A 21,455-nucleotide genomic window follows, 5' to 3' on the forward strand; every position below is an offset into this window, starting at 1 on the left:
GGCGGAAGTTGCAGTGAGCCGAGATGGTGCCATTGCACTCCAGTCTGGGCAACAGAGCGAGACTCTGTCTCCAAAAAAAAAAAAAAAATTCTCCTGTCTCAGTCTCCAGAGTAGCTGGGACTACAGGTGCACACCTCCACACCTGGCTAATTTTTTGTAGAGATGGCGGGGTCTCACCATGTTGCGCAGGCTGGTCTCAAACCCTTGGTCTCAAGATATCCTCCTGCCTCAGCCTCCCAAAGTGCTGGGATTACAGCAAGAGCCACTGCACCTGGCCTTGCTTACTTTTAAATAGGCAGCCACCAGTGATTTTCTCAAGCTGTTAGCAAAAATGCAGAACACAGTTTGCCTGTTCCTTAGTTTGGAGATTTTGTCTTTAACAACTTTCCCCAGTTCCCCAGTTTCTTCCTGCGTAGAGGTCTTCCCTTATACCTGGCCTGTCTTCACTCCTGCTGCAGGCAAACCAGTCCTAGCAAAGGTCACTTTTTTGTTTGTTTGAGACAGAGTCTTCCTCTGTCGCTCAGGCTGGAGTGCAGTGGTGGGATCTTAGCTCACTGCAAACTCTGCTTCCCACGTTCAAACGATTCTCCTGCCTCAGCCTCCCGAGTAGCTGGGACTACAGGCGCACACCACCACGCCCGGCTAGTTTTTATATTTTTAGTAGAGACAGGGTTTCGCCATCTTGGCCAGGCTGGTCTCGAACTCCTGACCTCAGGTAATCCGCCCGCCTTGGCCTCCCAAAGTGCTGGGATTACAGGCATAAGCCACCGCTCCCGGCCAACAATGCTAATATGTTTTATGAGCATGGACCCGATCTTCCGATCTGAAATAGAATTTCGGTCCTCCCTTACTTCGTATAGTTTTTGGCTCTATAAAATTTCCATACTTTATTATGTATCTTGTCCCTCCCCCACCGCAAAATGTAAATTTGGTAAGGAACTTTTGATTTGTCCTCTGCTATATCCCAGGGACGGGAAGCAATGAGCACACATTAGGCATCCATTAAATTAATTTCACTTGTTGAATGAATGCGTGAGCGAAGCACTCACAGACTGACCATCAGGGGGCGTCAGAGAAACTGGATAGAGGAGAAATGAAGAAAAAAGAATTACCCCGAGCTTTCAGGTATGGTTCCGCGAGGTTTGAACTCGCTCGGCCACCGTAGTGCTTAGAGGCCAAAAAAGTGCAGCCCCTTCCGGGCTCCGCGGTACGGGAAGACGGCTTTGGGATGTGGGAAGATCTAGAGGTCCCGAGGTAGCTGTCTTGAGAAGCTAAGGCTCCAGCCGAGGTCTCCAGGCCTCCGACCGGCCCAGCAGTGAGCGCGGCTGCGCGACGCTTCAGGGCCATGGCGACGCCGGCGGGGCTGGAGCGCTGGGTTCAGGACGAGCTGCACTCGGTGTTGGGGCTGAGCGAGCGGCACGTCGCCCAGTTCCTGATCGGTACCGCACAGCGCTGCACCTCGGCCGAGGAGTTCGTGCAGCGCCTACGAGACACTGATACCTTGGATCTCAGTGGGCCGGCCCGGGACTTCGCCTTGAGACTCTGGAACAAGGTGTCGGCAGGGGTGGGGAGGGGCCCTGTGATTTGTCTCGGTGAGCCTGGCCTAACGGTCCATCGAGGAGTTAAGAAAGCTCAGTTCAGAAGCACTTATTCTTTGTCCGTTGTCGCGTAGGTACTGTGCTAGCTGCTGGACGCCCAGCTCAGTGGAGAAGATTGAGGAGGGCTTAGGTGTGTCGGGTTAAGCGCAATAGAACGTTGTTTCTCGAACTCTTAACAAGCATCCAGGGCCCTTGTTAAAACGCAGATTGCGATTCAGTAGGGATCTTGGTTTCTGCATTTCTTTTCTTTTCTTTTCTTTTTTTTTTTTTTTTTTGAGAGACACAGTCTCGCTCGCCCCGTCGCCCAGGCTGGAGTGCGGTCGTAAGATCACGGCTCACTACAGCGTCGACTCCCTGGCTAGAGCGACCCTCCCACCTCATCTTCCCCAGTAGCTGGGACTACGGGCGCGTGCCACCACCCCCGGCTAATATCTTTTATTTTTATTTTTATTTTTATTTTTAGAGACGAGGCCTTGGTGTGTTGCGCAGGCTGGTCTCTAACTCCTCAGCTCAAGCAATCCTCTCTCAGCACCCCCAGAGTGCTGAGATTACAGGCGTGAGCCACCATGCCCGGCATCCCTCAGCTTCTGAACTTCCTTTCAGTCGTTTAATTAATAGAGGGGGCCGGGTGCAGTGGCTCACACCTGTAATCGCAGCATCCCGGGAGGCTGAGGCAGGAGGATTACTTGAGCCCAGGAGTTCGAGACCAGCCCGGGCAACATGGCGAAACCTTCTCCCTACAAAAAATTTAAAAATTAGTTGGGCGTGGTAGTGTGCACCTGTGTTTCTAGCTACTTAGGAGCCTGAGGTGGGAGGCTCACTTGAGCCCAAGAGGGACAGAGTGAAACCCTGTCTGTAAAAAAAAATAAATAAAAGCTGTGGGCCCCATTCAGGATGATGAACGTGGGGTGAAGCCATGAGGAAGAAAGAGAATGAAGGCTGGTTAGCTGGTTTAAAACTAAGTAATTGTGCCTGGGTGCGGTGGCTCATGCCTGTAATCCTAGCACTTTGGGAGGCTGAGGCGAGTGGATCATGAGGTCAAGAGTTCGAAACCAGCCTGGTCAACATGGTGAAACCTCATCTTTACTAAAAATACAAAAATTAGTAGGGCGTGGTGGCATGTGCCTGTAATCTCAGCTACTTGGGAGGCTGAGGCAGGAAAATTGCTTGAACCTGGGAGGTGGAGGTTCAAGTAGGCCGAGATCACGCCATTGCCTGGCGGTGGTGGGGGGGAGGCAGGAAAGACTAAGTAATTGCTTAAATTAGGAACAGAGCTAAGTGGGAGGGCAGAGATCAGGAGTTGCTCAGACCTCCTTATCTTCCCCTCTACTGACAGGTACCACGAAAGGCAGTGGTAGAAAAGCCAGCTCGGGCAGCAGAGCGAGAGGCCCGAGCCCTGCTGGAGAAGAACCGATCTTATAAGTTACTGGAAGACAGTGAAGAGAGCAGTGAGGAGACTGTGAGTAGGGTTGGAAGCAGCCTCCAGAAGAAACGTAAAAAGCGGAAACACCTCAGGAAGAAGCGTGAGGAAGAAGAGGAAGAAGAGGAGGAAGAGGCTTCTGAGAAAGGGAAGAAGAAAACAGGGTAAGTCAGAAGCAGGGCGAGAGAGGATGGGGCAGGCTGAAGTGTTCTCCCTGCCCTTATTTAATCCCCTGGTTGGGCTGCAGGGGGAGTAAACAGCAGACAGAGAAGCCAGAGTCAGAAGATGAGTGGGAACGGACAGAGCGTGAGCGCCTTCAGGACCTGGAGGAGCGTGATGCCTTTGCTGAGCGGGTTCGACAGCGGGACAAGGATCGGACTCGAAATGTCCTGGAACGGTCAGACAAGAAGGTGAATAGGAGCAGCATGTTCTGTAAATCACCAAGATCCCAGGGTGAAATCTGAGGTTGGCTGTGATTGCAGAGATAGTGATCTCTGGGAAGACAAGGGGCTATCTCTAGTGAGATGTTCACCTCTGTGGTGAGAGAAGCCCTGTGCATCCTGTTGTTAAAGCAACTCTCTGCTGTACCTGCAATCAGAGAGATTCCTCACTGAGAGGGGACATTTTTTGTGTTAGGGTACATCTGAATGATCCTTGTGATTCTAGAGGGGAGCAGCTGTCAGTGTGGGGGCTCTTTGGCCTCACACCCCTCCATTCTTTTTTTTTTTCCAGGCTTATGAAGAGGCTCAGAAGCGCCTCAAGATGGCCGAGGAAGACCGGAAGGCCATGGTGAGTCCCAGGGCCTAGGGAGCCAAGATCAGAAGATAAAAGGAAAGACTTTCTGATAGAGTGTATAGGGAAAGAGGATACAGACGAAGCACAGTGTGGATGCTGATGGGGTGGTCAGGTTTCTGAAAGAGGGGCTTGGTTGTTAGGAGCCAGCTGAGGCTAGACTTATGTTGTTGAGGGAAGGAACCCTCTTAAGTTGTAGGGGGAGGGAGGCTACCCATAAGTCCTCCTTGACTCTTAACTTTAGGATCAAATATACTCTATTAGTGAATGAAATTGTGAGCTTTCCCTATTCCTCAGTCCTAATGAGATATGAGGCAGCTGGAATGTTGTCAGGAAGGTTGCTGGAGGGCAAGGGCAGGGCAGCAGTCCCACTGTACAGGGATGTGCTGACCATTCAGCTTAGGGACACCATTTCCAAATACCTTCCCACCACCTAATTCCTGCACCCCTTATGTGGCTTTGTGATCTCCCTGTGTTTTCTCACTGGACAGGGACAGAGCCCTTGTAATTCATAAACTGGACTTTTTATGGTTTGAAACTAGGTAGGTTAAGCTGTTTTCCAAAGGCCTGGTCTTGTCAAGTAAAGTCACACTTAGATTCCCTTAGATTCCCCAATAGAATTTTGAGACTCTTGGAGTTCCTTTTTTTTTTTTTTTTTTTTTTTGAAACGGAGTCTTGCCCTGTCACCCAGGCTGGAGTGCAATGATGCAATCTCGGCTCGCTGCAACCTCCGCCTCCTGAGTAGCTGGGATTACAGGCGCACACCACCACGCCTGGCTAATTTTTTGTACCTTTAGTAGAGACGCGGTTTCACCATGTTGGCCAGGGTGGTCTCGAACCCCTGACCTTGTGATCCACCTGCCTTGGCATCCCAAAGAGCTGGAATTACAGGCATGAGCCACCGCGCCCAGCCTTCTTTTTATTTGTTTTATTTTATTTTTTATTTTTATTTATTTATTTATTTTTGAGATGGAGTCTCACTCTGTTGCCAGGCTGGAGTGTGGTGATGCGATCTCAGCTCACTACAACCTGTGCCTCCCTGGTGGAGGAATCAAGCTATTCTCCTGCCTCAGCCTCCTGAGTAGCTGGGACTACAGGCCTGCGCTATCACACTCGGCTAATTTTTTGTATTTTTAGTAGGAAGTTTCATCATGTTGGCCAGGATGGTCTTGATCTCTTGACCTTGTGATCTTCCTGCCTTGGCCTCCCAAAGTGTTGGGATTACAGGCATGAGCCACCACGCCTGGCCCTTTTTACTTTTTAAAATTTATTTGTCTATTTTTTTGAAACAGAGTTTTGCACTTGTTGCCCAGGCTGGAGTGCAGTGGTGTGATCTTGGCTCACTGCAACCTCCACCTCCCGGGTTCAAGCGATTCTCCTGCCTCAGTCTCCAGAGTAGCTGGGATTACAGGCATGAGCCACCTCGCCTGGCTAATTTTGTATTTTTAGTAGAGATGGTGTTTCTCCATGTTGGTCAGGCTGGTCTTGAACTCCTGACCTCAGGTGATCTACCTGCCTCGGCCTCCCAAAGTGCTGGGATTATAGGTGTGAGTCACCGTGTGCCCGGCCAACTTTTGGAGTTCTAAGAATGGCCTACTGGTTCCCAGGTCTCTCCTGACCAATTTATCTCATATCTCTTCCTGAAATTGACTGTGGTTAGGCTTCTGAGACATTTCAGTGCAGTTGTAGTGGTGGTGGTGTTACGGTTTTGGCCTGAATTTAATTTTTCTTTTTTTTTTTTTTTTTTTTTTTTTTGAGATGGAGTCTCGTTCTGTCGCCCAGGCTGGAGTGCAGCGGCATGATCTCGGCTCATTGCAACCTCCATCTCCCGGGTTCAAGTGATTCTCCTGCCTCGACCTCCCAAGTTGCTGGGACTACAGACATGCACAAGCATGCCTGGCTTATTTTTGTATGTTTAGTAGAGACGGGGTTTCGCCATGTTGGCCAGTCTGATCTCAAACTCCTGACCTTAGGCGATCCACCCACCTCGGCCTCTCAAAGTGTTAAGATTACAGGCGTGAGCCACTGCGCCCAGCCGTAATTTTTCTTTTTCGATTACAAAAATGTTTAAGCACATAGGGAAGTTGAAAGAATAGAACAAAGAATGCTCATAGACACTATTCAGATTGAAAAATGGTTAATACTATGGGTAGTATTTGCATTGTCTCTGTAAATGTGGTATGTTTTTTCTTTTCAGACCATTTAAAAGAGTCTTAGACATCATGGCATTTTATCTCTAAATACATCAGTTTGTACCTGCTAAGGATAAAGACATTGTCCTCTAAAATCAGAATGCTCTTGTCACAGTCAGGAAGTTGAACAGCAATTCTTATGTATCGACTAAGATCTCTCTACGATGAAAGATTCCCTCATTACCCCAAAATAACTTTAATGACTGCTTTTTCCTAACAAGAATGCAGTCAAGGTTCATGCATTGCATTTCGTTATTAGATTTTAGTTCGTTTCTCTCTCTGTCTCACCTTGCAGTGTCCTACATTCTGGATTTGTCTGATCCTTATCTTGTGGTGTTAAGTACTTCTCTCCCCTGTGCTTTCTTTAAAGCAGGAATTGGGTCTAAAGCTTGTCGACACTCAGATTAAACAGTTGTGGCAGGAACACTTCTTGGGCAGTGATGTGCACTTCATATTATATCATATCACGGGGACATACTATCCAGTTGTGTATCTATTAGTATTAATATCCTTTCTACCAACAGCCTTTCATTGAATGCTTTTAGCAGCCACTGCTAATCCTTTCCTGAACATGTTATTTTATTGGGGATTGCAAAATGGTGATTTTTTGATTCTGTCATTCCTGTTACATGTATTGGCGAGAATTTGTCTATAAAGAAGAGCTTTTCCTCAACAACTAGGAACAAGCTACAGTTCCTTCTTAAAAAGCAGGATAAATGTTTGTTTCCTTTTAAATACCAATTTTTAGAGTAAGGAGTTTGGTGTAACAGTCATTTCACTGGTGACAGATTTTTTTCCCCTTGTTTTTTGTTTGTGTGTGTCACATTGGACTCATGAATTTTTATTTTTCAGTATTTTATAATCTCACTTCATTATTATTTTTTATTTTTTTATTTTTTTGAGGTGGAGTCTCGCTCTGTCGCCCAGGCTGGAGTGCAGTGGCGCGATCTCGGCTCACTGCAAGCTCCGCCTCCTGGGTTCATGCCATTCTCCTGCTTCAGTCTCCTAGGTAGCTGGGACTACAAGTGCCCACCACCACGCCGGGCTAATTTTTTGTATTTTTAGTAGAGACGGGGTTTCACTGTGTTAGCCAGGATGGTCTCGATCTCCTGACCTTGTGATCTGCCCGCCTCGGCCTCCCAAAGTGCTGGGATTACAGGCTTGAGCCACCGCACCCGGCCGTCATTATTCTTTTTAATGCTCAAATTGCTCTGATTTTTTGCCCATATTAAAAAAAAATCTGTCTGCCTCTTCCATGGAAGGAATATTTGACTGTGGTACTCAGATTAGGTCATGATCATAAACTGCATTTTAAATCTTTACAGAACAAACAAGAAAAGCCAAGCAACTAAATAGAACCAGGCCCCTTAAGGGTAGAGCAGCAGAGGGGCTTTTTTTTTAAGATGCAGTTTTGTTCTTGTTGCTCAGGCTGGAGCGCAATGGCCTGATCTAAGCTCACTGCAACTCCATCTCCCGGGTTCAAACGATTCTCCTGACTCAGCCTCCTGAGTAGCTGGGATTACAGGTGCCCACCACCATGCCCGACTAATTTTTGTATTTTTAGTAGAGAAGGAGTTCACCATGTTGGCCAGGCTGGTTTCGAACTCCTGACCTCAGGTGATCCACCCGCCTCAGCCTTTCAAAGTGCTTGGATTACAGGTGTGAGCCACTGCGCCTGCCTGGCCACCAGAGGGGCTTTGACCTTGCCGTAGAGGAGGTTGTGATCACAGAGAGGATGATGTCATAGTGGGAGGACTCTTGGCAGGAAAGGGCCTTATACATATTGCCAGTTTTCTGCTGTCATCCATAATGTGTCCTGAAAAGTTTGTATCAAAGGTAAATATGTAGAAACTAAGTGACACATAGCATAGTGAAGAGAGGTTAGTACCAGAGAGCCAAACATCCCTGATTACATTTGCCTTACAGAAATACTCTGATGCTGTAGTCCTAACTTTTTATAATCAGTTTTTGTCCCTTCCTCAAACTATATTCATTCAGTTTAAGACCAAGGGACATCTAACTGGGGCTGAAGATTGCCTCCTGTTGGCCCCCCCCACTGGTTTCTATCTTTGTCTGAATTGTTTTCGGTTTGAGTCCTGTGCTTCTAAATACTGGATTAGCCTTTTATTTTCTCCCTTTCCACTAATTTGAATAAAATGGCAAGAGTAAAATATAAGCTATGCAGACATCTCCCTAATGTATCTATATTAACAAAGATGATAATGCTGCCTAAGAGGACTTTGCAGCTGGATTCTGCTGCAGGAAGATAGGGTGTGGGGTCAGCATGTAGCATCCAAAGAGGCCCAGATTTGAGTATGTCATTGTTTTGGTTGTGCATTGCAGAGGGAAGGTAGAGGGTGCATCCTTAGGTTCTCATGCCTGCCTGTCAGGGAATTTTTCCCTTGTAGGGATTGGTAGAGAAAGGGGTTGCTGCTCCAGCAAGATGAGGATTCGACTGTCCTTTCCCAACTCAGGTCCCTGAGCTGCGGAAGAAATCTCGCCGAGAGTACCTGGCTAAGCGGGAGCGAGAGAAGCTTGAGGACCTAGAGGCGGAGCTGGCTGATGAGGAGTTCCTTTTTGGGGACGTGGAGCTGAGCCGGCATGAGCGGCAGGAGCTCAAATATAAGCGGCGAGTGCGGGATCTCGCCCGGGAGTACCGGGCAGCTGGGGAGCAGGAGAAGCTGGAGGCCACCAATCGTTACCACATGCCCAAGGAAACCCGAGGACAGGTAAGGCGAAGCGGCATCTGCTTCAGCCTTGGTCCCCAAGACAAATTGTGGGGAAGGCTTCAGGGGATTGGGCAACCCCTGGGTCAGCCCCTTTCTTGCCTTGCCTTTCCCAGTGGGAAGTGGGCGGGGGTAGTAATGGGAAGAGGGGGGTGGGCAGAGAGGACATCCTCTGTTTTTGAGTCTTCACATATCCCCTCTCTCTGTAGCCAGCCCGAGCTGTGGATCTAGTGGAGGAGGAATCAGGAGCCCCTGGGGAGGAGCAGCGGCGCTGGGAGGAAGCACGGCTTGGGGCAGCATCCCTGAAGTTTGGGGCCCGAGATGCTGCCTCTCAGGAGCCCAAGTATCAACTGGTGCTGGAGGAGGAGGAGACCATTGAGTTTGTCCGGGCCACTCAGCTCCAGGGTGATGAGGTAAGAGCGGAGCTGGGAGACATTCTGAGGAGGACCCGAAGCGAGCTATTTAGCTCACACCTCCTTCTCTTTCCTTAGGAGCCATCAGCTCCACCCACTTCAACTCAGGCCCAGCAGAAGGAGTCCATCCAGGCTGTCCGCCGCAGCCTCCCGGTGTTCCCATTTCGAGAGGAGCTCCTGGCTGCTATTGCAAATCACCAAGTCCTCATCATTGAAGGCGAGACAGGCTCAGGGAAGACCACCCAGATCCCGCAGTACCTCTTTGAGGAGGTACAGTCATCTCACCCTTCAGCTTGCCAGGGCACCTGGCATCAATGTCCTCATTCCTGTCAGAGCTCCTTTTACATTATATTTTTAGTACTCACTTACCCATCTTTTCCACTAAATTGTGAAATTCTGGAGAATAAAGACCATACCCTTTTCACATTTCTGTTCTCACTTCCTGCATTTGTTTTATTCAGGTTGGAAGGACGGGTAGATGGAGAGGTGGAGTGGGACGTGTGTGTAAATGTGGACCTCCCTATACTCCAATGTGGCCAAAAAACAAGGAGTTAAAGGACTACTTTCCTGCCTTTTGATTAGTTAGTTTTTTTTGTTGTTGTTGTTTTTCTTTTGGAGACGGAGTCTCGCTCTGTCACCCAGGCTGGAGTGCAGTGGCGCGATCTCGGCTCACTGCAACCTCTGACTCCTGAGTTCAAGCAATTCTCCTGCCTCAGCCTTCAGAGTAGCTGGAATTACAGGCATGCGCCACCACACCTGGCTAATTTTTTAGTAGAGATGGGGTTTCACCATTTTGGCCAGGCTGGTCTCGAACTCCTGACCTCAAGTGATCCAGCTGCCTCAGCCTCCCAAAATGCTGGGATTACAGCGTGAGCCACTGTGCCCGCCCCCTGCCTTATTTTGGAGACAGGCTCTTGCTCTGATGCCCAAGCTGGAGTGATGTGCCACCATCATGACTCACTGCAACCTGGAACTCCTGGGCTCAAGAGATCCTCCCACCTCAGCCTCCTGAGTGTCTGGGAGGTGCACACCACCATGCCCATACTAAAAATTTTTTGTTTTTTTGAGGTGGAGTCTCGGTCTGTCACCAGGCTGGAGTGCAGTGGCGCGATCTTGACTCACTGCAACCTCTGCCTCCTGGGTTCAAGTGATTCTCCTGCCTCAGCCTCCTGAGTAGCTGGGACTACAGGTGTGTACCACTACACCCAGCTAATTTTTGTATTTTTAGTAGAGATGGAGTTTCACCATGTTGGCCAGGATGGTCTCAATCTCTTGACCTCGTGATCTGCCCACCTTGGCCTCCCAAAGTGCTGGAATTACAGGTGTTAGCCATTGCACCTGGCCTGAAATTTTTTTTTTTTTTTTTTTTTTTGAGACAAAGTCTTGCTCTTTGCCCAGGCTGGAGTGCGGTGGCATGATCTTGGCTTACTGCAACCTCTGCCTTCCAGATTCAAGTGACTGTCCTGCCTCAGCCTCCCAAGTAGCTGGAATTACAGGCATGCACCACCATGCCTGGCTAATTTTTTGTATTTTTAGTAGAGATGAGGTTTTACCATTTTGGCCAGGCTGGTTTTGAACTCCCAACCTCAGGAGATCCATCTGCCTCGGCCTCCCCAAGTGCTGGGGTTGCAGGTGTGAGCCGCTGTACCTGGCCAAAATGTTTAATTTTTAATTTTTTTGTCACACTATGTTGCCCAGGCTGGTCTCGAACTCCTGAGCTCAAGCGATCCTCCCACCTCAGCCTCCCAAAGTACTAGGATTATAGGCGTGAGCCACTGTGCCCAGTTTTCCTGCCTTTTTTTTTTTTTTTTTTTTTACCCTAGCTGACTCTGCCTCAGCTAATCTGTTCTTTTCCAGCTCAAGTCTAGCAGAGTCATGAACTTAATTACTCGGAGCTGGGTGAGGACCCCCTTTGAGGGCCCTAGGTCTGTCATCCTGTCTATTTGCCCTTCTTTTCTGGTTTTCAGCATCTGTCTTTTCTTCCTTTTCTCCTGCCTGGCTTTTACAACTTCTTTCTCTTAATTGTACCTTGTCCCAGGGGGCATATTTAGCAAAGGGCAAACCTCTTCTTTCTTCCTTGTCATTCAGGGTTATACAAACAAGGGAATGAAGATTGCCTGCACCCAACCCCGGAGAGTGGCCGCCATGAGTGTGGCCGCCCGAGTGGCCCGGGAGATGGGTGTGAAGCTTGGGAATGAGGTGAGATTTCTAGGGAACTGGGGGGTAGAGACTGGGGTCTGTGACTCAGTCTACACTGCCCTCAGGTCCCTACAGCAGAAGTCTTGGTGCTGCCCCACTTCACCTTTCCCCAAGTTCCTTTCAGGGCACACCAGCCCACACTTGGTTACTAATGGTTCCCTTGACCAGGTTGGCTACAGCATCCGCTTTGAGGACTGCACATCAGAGCGAACTGTCCTCCGCTACATGACAGATGGGATGCTTCTCCGGGAGTTCCTCTCTGAGCCTGACCTCGCGAGTTACAGGTATCTCTAATCTCTGGCCTTTCTCTCCTTTCTTCCCACCCAGCCAATTCAGCCATTGTCTTCTGATTAATCCACCAGTTCTTGAATCTTTATGGTTCAAATGCTCCTTGAACTGACCTCCAGGTGCCACGGAGATGGGGCTGGAGGACAGAAGAGATTGTAGAGAAAGCCTCTTCTTCTTTCCCCATTCATCTCCAGGGTTTAGACAACAACCAGGATAGCAGAGCATTGCTGCGGAGACTTGAAATGCCATGTGAAGACCATTTGAAAATACTTGGAATGCTCAGCTCAGAGGGAGAAACAGGGGAGGCATCCTGGTTCCCTCTAAATATGTGAAGGCTGTTACATGGAAAGAAGGATCAAATTTGTTTTATGTGACATTACAGGACATAGCTAGGAGCCATGGAGAGGTTACAGGGAGACAGATTCCAACTCAATACCGATGGCTGAGTAACCCTCAGAGTGGTGTGGAGATTGCAGGGCCTGTCAGAGTGGTTGGACCCTGGGTCTTGACCCTCCACACAAGTCTTGGGTAGCTTAGTCTGTGAATAATGAGCTCTTAGTGCTGGAAATGGCCAAGGAGGGGTTGGTTGAACATGTGTTGAGGGGTAAAAGGGATTCATGAATGTAGTGGGCGTGGGGTCGGGCCAGCTGAACAGTATGTGCCTTTTTGAGTCTTCAGAGGCTGTGAATTTCTGCTCCTGGAAGATCACAGTGGAGCAGTTGGACAGATAGGATTTTATCCTTCATATCCCTTGCAAAAAATCTCTGAGATCCCATGGAAAGCCAGCCAGTGCAAGAGTGTCTGATGCAGGTGTTTTTTCCCATCGATCCAGCCTGCTTTGTGGAATGGCTGGGGACTTCACCATCACAGTTAGGGTTAGGCACAGAGTTGAGGTCAGGGAGGTGGGTAGGGGAAGATGGGGATGAGTTCCTGGGACTTGGCTGCCACCCAGAAAAGCCAAAGATTAAAGCAAAGAGAAAGAAGGTGTCATGCATGTAACTGAGTTAGGAGGAAACCAAGGAGCATGCAGAGTCCTGTGAGAGTTGGGGTAGAAAGGCTTAACTTGCTCCTGTCTCCAAAAGAAGAAACAGCCAAGAAGGATGCCAGCAGCAGTTGTCCCACAGGACACCAGGAGCTTCTGGGCTATCTGAATCACAGCAGCTCAGGTCTATTACTCCCAGCCAGCCTTGGTGGCCCACCCTTATTGAAAGGGACCCTGCCTTCCACTTTTTTTTTTCCTTTAAAATGTATCGGCTGGGCGCAGTGGCTCATGCCTATAATCCCAGCACTTTAGGAGGCCGAGGCGGGTGGATCACGAGGTAAGGAGATCGAGACCATCCTGGCTAACACAGTGAAACCCCGACTCTACTAAAAAATGTAAAAAATTAGCCAGGCATGGTGGCGGGCACCTGTAGTTCCAGCTACTCAGGAGGCTCAGGCAGGAGAATGGTGTGAACCCAGGAGGTGGAGCTTGCGGTGAGCCGAGGTCATGCCACTGCACTCCAGCCTGGGCGACAGAGTGAGACTCCGTCTCAAAAAAAGAAAACCATATCCTGGCCGGGCGTGGTGGCTCATGCCTGTAATCCCAGCACTTTGGGAGGCCGAGGCAGGAGGATCATGAGGTCAGGAGATTGACACCATCCTGACTAACATGGTGAAACCCCGTCTCTACTAAAAATGCAAAAAATTAGCCGGGCACGGTGGCAGGCGCCTGTAGTCCCAGCTACTCGGGAGGCTGAGGCAGGAGAATGGCGTGAACCCAGGAGGCAGAGCTTGCAGTGAGGTGAGATCATGCCACTGCACTCCAGCCTGGGCGACAGAGCAAGACTCTGTCTCAAAAAAAATCCTTCCTCTTTCTTTCTTTCTTTTTCTTTCTTTCTTTCTTTCTTTCTTTCTTTCTTTCTTTCTTTCTTTCCTTTCTTTCCTTTCTTTCTTTCTTTTTCTTTCTTTCTTTCTTTCTTTCTTTCTTTCTTTCTTTTCTTTCTTTCCTTTCTTTCTTTCTTTCTTTCTTTCTTTCTTTCTTTCTTTCTTTCCTTCTTTCTTTTCTTTTCTTTTCTTTTCTTTTCTTTTCTTTTCTTTTCTTGATGGAGTCTCGCTCTGTCACCCAGGCTGGAGTGCAGTGGCGTGATCTTGGCTCACTGCAACCTCTGCCTCCCAGGTTCAAGCAATTCTCCTGCCTTAGCCTCCCAAGTAGCTGGGACTACAGGCGCCTACCACCACATCTGGCTAATTTTTTTTGTATTTTTAGAAGAGACAGGGTTTCACCATATTGGCCAGACTGGTCTTGAACTCCTGACCTTGTGATCCGCCTGCCTCGGCCTCCCAAGGTGCCGGGATTACAGGCGTGAGCTACCACGCCCAGCCTAAAACATATCCTTCAATTTTGTCTAGTAAGAGCAGCTGCTGAATCTAAGCAGACTCTTGACTGAACTAGAGGGTATGGCTAACTTGTCCTGGCCTTAGTGTGCAGCCTCTACATCTTGTCTCCTATTGTCTGCTGAGGCTGGGATAGGTTGCAGATCATGGGGCCCTGGCCTTCTCTGACTTTCTGTTGGTCTTACATAACTGGGATGGCTGACTTCTCCTTAGAGCCCCCTCCGTCAACAGTCATTCTTGAGCTCTTTGTGTCCATTACTCGCCTCTCATCCAGGGAACCCTGGTGTCTGATACTGCATTGCCTAGTGCTCCTCCCTCATTGCTCTCCTATTCCCTCCCCAGCGTGGTGATGGTAGATGAGGCACACGAAAGGACCCTACACACAGACATTCTCTTTGGATTGATCAAGGATGTTGCTCGCTTCCGACCTGAGCTCAAAGTCCTGGTGGCTTCAGCCACAATGGACACTGCCCGTTTCTCCACCTTCTTTGATGACGCCCCTGTGTTTCGAATCCCTGGACGCAGGTTTCCTGTGGACATCTTCTACACCAAGGTGCCCCCTCAGGGAGGATGGGCTTAAGTCTGTGGCAGAAAAGCTGAGGCCTTTGGAGAAGGTTATCCCATGGAGGGAAAGATGGAATGGAAGTTTCAAAGGGGAACTAGGATAAAGCGTATATTGAACTGGGAGGAGAGGAAAGGTTTGCCTAAGCAGGTGGCCCTCCTGTGACCCCATCTCTTTCTGCTCTCCAGGCTCCAGAGGCTGACTACTTGGAAGCTTGTGTAGTATCTGTGTTGCAGATCCATGTGACCCAGCCCCCTGGGGATATACTGGTGTTCCTGACGGGACAGGTGCCTGACATGGCGGGGAGAGGGGATGATGTATCCCAGGGGAAGGCAGGGCCGGCATGTTGGCCTTCTGTGACTCTGGGACCCCTGCTGCTCTCCCCACCCGCTATCCAGGAGGAGATTGAGGCTGCCTGTGAGATGCTCCAGGACCGCTGCCGCCGCCTGGGCTCCAAAATCCGGGAGCTCCTGGTGCTGCCCATTTATGCCAACCTGCCCTCTGACATGCAGGCCCGAATCTTCCAGCCCACACCACCTGGGGCACGAAAGGTCAGTTGGAGAAACCCACACTCTTCACCCCTATGCTTCCCGCAACTAGTAGTGAAGAAGCTGTGTGCCTGCCCCATGCAAGGTGAGTCCTGGGCACTGCTGCACACAGCTGAGGAGCAGCCAGGCCCTTGTTCCTGGGACTGAAGAGAGGAGAAATATGGTGTGAACCAAGAGAGAGCCAAATATGTGATCTGGAAAGTAAGCACAGTAGATTCATTGGAGAAGGGAAGTCCTTGATGCGCCAAGAGGTGGGATTTGATATGGACCTTTAAGAGAAATGGCTGAGGTCAGGTGCGGTGGCTCACGCCTGTAATCCCGGGACTTTCGGAGGCCGAGGTGGGCGGATCACTTGAGGTCAGTAGTTTGAAACGAGGCTGGCTAACGTGGTGAAATCCTGCCTCCACTGAAAATACAAAAAACAGCCGGGCATGGTGGCGTGCGCCTATAATCCCACCTGTTTAGGAGGCTGAGTCATGAGAATCGCTTGAACTCGGGAGGAGGAGGTTGCAGTGAGCTGAGATGGCACCACTGCCCTCCATCCTGGGTGACAGTGCGAGACTCCATCTCAAAAAAGAAAAATGGCTGAGAAGTTACCAGAGGAAGGCCCAAGGTGTGTTTGAGGTCAGAGTGTGAGCTAGTAGGCTTAGTGGGAGGTTCATGTGGTGAAGGAGTAGGAGACAAGGCTAAAAACAATTTGGGGCTAAGATTAGGGAGGGCCTTTGATGACAGGAGAGTTTGGACTTTATTTATTTATTTTTATTTTTCGAGACAGTCTCGCTCTGTCGCCCAGGCTGGAGTGCAGTGGCAAGATTTCGACTCACTGCAGCCTCCACCTCCCAGGCTGAAGTGATTCTTGTGCCTCAGCTTCCCAAGTAGCTGGGATTATAGGTGTGTACCACCACCCCAAGCTAATTTTTTTTTTTTTTTTTTTTTGAGATGGAGTCTCACTCTGTTGCCCAGGCTGGAGTGCAGTGGCACCAACTCTGCTCACTGCAACCTCTGCCTCTCAGGTTCAAGCGATTCTCCTGTCTCAGCCCCCCTAGTAGCTGGGATTACAGGCGCCCTCCACCACGCCCAGCTAATTTTTTGTGTTTTTAGTAGAGATGAGGTTTCGCTGTTTTGGCTAGATTGGTCTCAAACTCCTGACCTCAGGTGATCTGCCCACCTTGGCCTCCCAAAGTGCTGGGATTATAGGCGTGAGCCACCATGCCCGGCCAACACCCAGCTAGTTTTTGGTAGAGATGGGGTTTCGCCATGTTGGCCAGGCTGGTCTTGAACTCCTGGACTCAAGTGATCCGCCCGCCTTGGCCTCCCAAAGTGCTGGGTTACAGGCATAAGCCACTGTGCCTGGCGAAGTTTGGACTTTAGACAGCTGAGTAGCAGTCAAAGGATTTTGAGCAGAGATACAACTTTCATTCAACAAATATTTAATGAGTTCCTTCTGTGTGTCAGGTACACAGGGGTTGATGGTACAGTGATGAACAAAACAAAGTCCCTAGCCTAACAAACTTGCACTTGTGGTCTATTGGGGAAACAGTGGATGCATAAATACATATTGTCAATTTGTGGCCAGTGCTATGAAGAGATACAAGGCAGTATAGTAGGATGGAACTTGACTCTGAGGGGTGGGAGTGAGGACTGGCATGAAGGTATTTTCCTTGGGGTGTAGGGAGGGGGAAAGTGGAATAGAGACCCAAACCAGGTGAGGGAGGGAGCCAGGCTGATATCTTGAAGAAGAGTATGCCAGACAGAGGGAATAGCTGATGCAAATGATCCAGTGAGGAGTGCACTTACCTGGGCAGAGCAAAGCAGTGTGCGGGAGGAGTGAGGGAGGTGGTGGAGTGCTAGCAGATGAGGTCAGAAAGGCAGCCGGGGTAGGTGATGCAGGCTTTTAAGGGGCTTGGATTGAATTCTAGAGTAGGATAAGAGGCCACTGAAGGATGGGGAGTGATGTGACAGGTTTGTATTTTAAAAGGACCATCCTGGATGCCATGTGACAGAGGCTAGGAGCAGAAGCAGAGATACATGTTAGGAGGCTCTTACAGGAAGTGTTGTGTGAAGATGAAAGCGGTGGTGGGGAAGATGGGGCAGGAACTTGAACACCCCCATTTCCCATCTCTGAAAAAAAAAAAAAAACCCTAAATCCTCTTCTCCATTTCCCTTCCTCCTATGGCCCTGCTGACTCCCAGCCCCCACTTCCCTCTCCCCTGTCTTCTGGCCTTGTCCCCTGCTCCTGACCTTGGATACTAATTCCCTCAGCTCCTGCCCCTTACTGCAACTGCTTCACTACTCCTAACTTTCCAAGATTACTTTTTCTGGGTAACTAGGTAGGTGGGGTCACTGGGTGACCCCATATCCTCTCACTCAGGTGGTTGTGGCAACGAACATTGCTGAGACATCACTCACCATTGAGGGCATCATTTATGTGCTGGATCCAGGGTTCTGTAAGCAGAAGAGCTACAACCCCCGCACAGGCATGGAATCACTCACTGTCACACCCTGCAGCAAGGTCAGCCTGGGGATGCATGGGAGTGGGGGAGGTGGAGTTGGCCCACAGAGAAGGTCCAACTCAGAAGCAGGGTGGGGGCTTCCTAGGGAACCGGGATGAGCAGTTTGCATCCTTCCAGATTTCTTGCATAAATATTGCCTTTTCTCTTTTCCCTGACCAAATTATCAGCCAGCCTGCTCTCCTTTCTTTCCAGGCCTCAGCCAATCAGCGAGCTGGCAGGGCAGGTCGGGTGGCTGCAGGGAAGTGCTTCCGCCTGTATACCGCCTGGGCCTATCAGCACGAGCTTGAGGAAACCACAGTGCCTGAGATCCAGAGGACCAGCTTGGGCAATGTCGTGTTGCTGCTCAAGAGCTTAGGTGATTGGGCTACCTGAGAGAGGAGGGAGGGGCTGGAGTCACCGTCCTTTGAAGGGACCTCTGTTCCATCCGTCACACCTCTCTCTAGGGATCCATGACCTAATGCACTTTGATTTCCTGGACCCTCCACCATATGAGACACTGCTGCTGGCTTTGGAGCAGCTGTATGCTCTGGGAGCCCTCAACCACCTTGGGGAGCTCACCACGGTGAGTTGGGGGGCAGCATGTGTAGGGGCAGGATGATAGGGGTCAGGATGGCTCCAGGGACCCCTGTAGTAGTAGTGGGAAACCCGAGGGAGGACTGGGCTCAACTCTCTCTCCTCTGTCCTTAGTCTGGTCGAAAGATGGCAGAGCTGCCGGTGGACCCCATGCTGTCCAAAATGATCTTAGCCTCTGAGAAGTAAGCCCTCCCCTCCACCCAGTCCCCCAGCACACAAACTGGCCAGGCCTCCTCTGTCTCTGGGGTCCCCTTTGTCTGTCTTTTTCTGTTCATCATATTATCCCTTAACACATAATAAAGTATTAGATAACTCTGATTGCCCCCTTTTGAGGCCCACAAGGGTAAGACACTTGATCCTATCCTTGATTCCACTGCGCCCGGCCCCTTGAGGAACTTACTTGTTCCTAAGGTTTCAAACTAGAACATTTAGGTGTAGCTGTGGAGGGATGACCTTTAAATGCCATTCCTCTGCTGTCAGAGATCTTTTCCAAATGCACATAGTGAATGCACACTTTCTGCGGAAGCCTCAGAAGTCCCCAGTGTTTCCTGCTCCTGCCTCCATGGATGTCCCTCCTTTGTGACTGTGTTTCATCTATGGCCCCTACCTCCTTGACCCCCAAGCTGCTGCCAGAATCTATCTGCTGGCTGCTTTGTAGCCATTATGCCAACCAGCCTTCCCCACATGAGGAAACGTCCATCACACAGTGATCACTCCCCACTCCACCATATCTGTTCCTATGTGTCTTGCTTTGAACTCATGCTTTCCCCTTCCTGTCCCAGGTACAGCTGTTCAGAGGAGATCCTGACAGTGGCTGCCATGCTCTCTGTCAACAACTCCATCTTCTACCGACCAAAGGACAAGGTTGTCCATGCTGACAATGCCCGTGTCAACTTCTTTCTCCCTGGTGGTGACCACCTGGTTCTGCTAAACGTTTACACACAGGTCACTGGGCTTGGGTGAGTGGGAATGAGAGACACTGGGGGACTTTAGTCCTGCTGTATACTTAACTATCTCTCCTTTCTTCTTAACCCTCTTCCCAGTGGGCTGAGAGTGGTTACTCTTCCCAGTGGTGCTATGAGAACTTTGTACAGTTCAGATCGATGCGCCGAGCCCGGGATGTGCGGGAACAGCTGGAAGGGCTCTTGGAACGTGTGGAAGTTGGTCTCAGTTCCTGCCAGGGGGACTATATCCGTGTACGCAAGGTCAGCATTTCTTCAGCCTCCTGCTTTCCACCCCCAGTACCTCCCCAGGAGCAAGCTTCTCTGGGGGCATGCAGCATTTCCTCCAGCGTGAGAGCATGCCCTCTTCCCCTTGTGTATGATGTGTCCTCCCAGGGCCCTGTCTTCCCCAGACCACTGAAGGTTCATTCCTGGGAAGTTATTCATGCATTCCTTACCTCTCTAGTTTTCCTGAAGCCTGAACTAAAAAGGTAGTGAGCTCTTAGGGTCCCCAGATGTCTGCCTTTTCCATTGATTTTCTTTCCTGCCGGCTCCTTAGGCCATCACTGCTGGTTACTTTTACCACACGGCGCGGTTGACTCGGAGTGGCTACCGCACAGTGAAACAGCAGCAGACGGTCTTCATTCATCCCAACTCCTCCCTCTTTGAGCAACAGCCACGCTGGCTGCTCTACCACGAACTTGTCTTGACCACCAAAGAGTTCATGAGACAGGTGAGAACATCCTGTGCCCACGCAGGTGGAGACTGTGTAGAGAGATGGTGTCCTGGCAAGCTAAGAACCCAGGTTCAAGTTGCTGGGACTGGTACAGAAAGAGGAAGGTAGGGTAAAATAGAAAGACATCCTTTGTTTTTGTTTTTTTTTTTTAAGATGGAGTCTCGCTCTGTTGTCCAGGCTGGAGTGCAGTGGTGCAATCTAGCCTCACTGCAACCTCTGCCTCTGGGGTTCAAGAGATTCTCATGCCTCAGCCTCCCAAGTAGCTGATATTACAGGCGCAAGCCTCCACGTCTGGCTAATTTTTGGTATTTTTAGTAGAGGTTTCACCATGTTGGCCAGGCTGGTCTCAAATGCCTGCCTTGGCCTCCCAAAGCGCAGGGATTACAGGTGTGAGCCACCATGCCCAGCCCAAAGACATCCTAACAGGTGTGTCAGCATCTTCCAAGATCTGAGAACTAGACATTTATTCAATAAATATTTGAATGGCTACTGTATAGGTGCCAGGGCTATAATGAACAAAGCAGAGAGTCTCTGGTCTCACAGAGTGTAGTCTTTATGTTCTAGGCTTTTCTTTTTTTTTTGAGAGAGTTTCGTGCTCTTGTAGCCCAGGCTGGAGTGCAGTGGCACGATCTCGGCTCATGCAACCTACACCTTCTGGTTTCAAGCGATTCCCCTGCCTCAGCCTCCAGTGTAGCTGGGATTACAGGTGCCCGCCACCATGCCCAGCTAATTTTTATATTTTTAGTAGAGACGGGGTTTCACCACGTTGGCCAGGCTGATCTCGAACTCCTGACCTCATGATCCGCCTGCCTCGGCCTCCCAAAGTGTTGGGATTACAGGCGTGATCCACCGTGCCCGGCATGTTGTTCTAGGCTTTTCTTAGGAATAGCTTATTTGATATCTTGAATAACATACAGAGGTATATCTGCCCTTTGGGTATGTGATAATAGAGCCAGGCACCTTTACCCCTATCAAAGAGGAAAGATAACTTTTGACCAGACACATAAGGATCTAGGTTGGGGCTGGGCATAGTGGCTCATTTTTATAAACCATCCCAGCACTTTGGGAGGCCAAGGCAGGATCCTAGCACTTTGGGAGGCAAAGATCAGCCCAGGCAACATAGTGAGACTCCATCTATACAAAAAATTAATGGTGCACTGTGATGTGTGCCTGTAGTCTCAGCTACTTGGGAGGCTGAGGCAGAAGGACTTCTTTGAGCCATGATACGCTACTGCAGTCCAGCCTGGGCAATAGAGCAAGACCCTGTTTCAATTTAAGAAACAAAAATAACAACAACAAAAGATCTATGTTGGAAAGAAGGGAACTCCATTGATCTTTTTTCTCTCCTAGGTACTGGAGATTGAGAGCAGTTGGCTTCTGGAGGTGGCTCCCCATTATTATAAGGCCAAGGAGCTAGAAGATCCCCATGCTAAGAAAATGCCCAAAAAAATAGGCAAAACACGAGAAGAGCTAGGGTAAGAGAAGGACATAAACAGAACCTGACACCAGCTCCTTTTCCTTCTATACATTATTTAATACCTATTAAATAAAATTATTTTTGGAATAAAGCTTGTGGGA

At 49.6% G+C, this 21,455-nt stretch overlaps 1 protein-coding gene across 2 annotated transcripts; it reads left to right on the forward strand.

The window, feature by feature from the left end:
- Window positions 1-1,095: 1,095 nt before the first annotated feature.
- On the forward strand, window positions 1,096-21,445 carry DHX16 (DEAH-box helicase 16). 2 transcript variants are annotated; one of them, XM_055263024.2, is made up of 20 exons: window positions 1,096-1,552; window positions 2,935-3,182; window positions 3,266-3,428; window positions 3,751-3,807; window positions 8,477-8,731; window positions 8,938-9,141; window positions 9,220-9,411; window positions 11,230-11,340; window positions 11,509-11,624; window positions 14,347-14,557; window positions 14,755-14,853; window positions 14,965-15,117; window positions 17,486-17,626; window positions 17,820-17,982; window positions 18,071-18,189; window positions 18,315-18,382; window positions 18,983-19,145; window positions 19,244-19,405; window positions 19,701-19,874; window positions 21,228-21,445. In XM_055263024.2, the coding sequence occupies exons 1-20, from the start codon at window positions 1,346-1,348 to the stop codon at window positions 21,354-21,356; spliced, it is 3,135 nt and encodes a 1,044-aa protein (XP_055118999.1). In that variant the 5' UTR covers window positions 1,096-1,345; the 3' UTR covers window positions 21,357-21,445. The 2 variants fall into 2 exon arrangements, with proteins under 2 accessions (XP_055118999.1, XP_055119000.1); XM_055263025.2 differs by lacking the exons at window positions 1,096-1,552; window positions 2,935-3,182; window positions 3,266-3,428; ... (4 more) ...; window positions 11,230-11,340; window positions 11,509-11,624 and adding an exon at window positions 11,828-12,503.
- The last annotated feature ends 10 nt before the right edge of the window (window positions 21,446-21,455 follow it).

This window comes from Symphalangus syndactylus, chromosome 23 (assembly GCF_028878055.3).
Source record: "Symphalangus syndactylus isolate Jambi chromosome 23, NHGRI_mSymSyn1-v2.1_pri, whole genome shotgun sequence".
In the NCBI taxonomy this organism is placed as follows: domain Eukaryota; kingdom Metazoa; phylum Chordata; class Mammalia; order Primates; family Hylobatidae; genus Symphalangus; species Symphalangus syndactylus.

Coding starts and splice junctions, on each gene's coding strand:
- DHX16 (XM_055263024.2), top strand. CDS start 1,346: ATGGCGACGCCGGCGGGGCTGGAGCGCTGGGTTCAGGACGAGCTGCAC. Junction 3,183..3,265: donor AAAGGGAAGAAGAAAACAGG/GTAAGTCAGAAG, acceptor GTTGGGCTGCAG/GGGGAGTAAACAGCAGACAG. Junction 18,190..18,314: donor ACCTTGGGGAGCTCACCACG/GTGAGTTGGGGG, acceptor CTCTGTCCTTAG/TCTGGTCGAAAGATGGCAGA.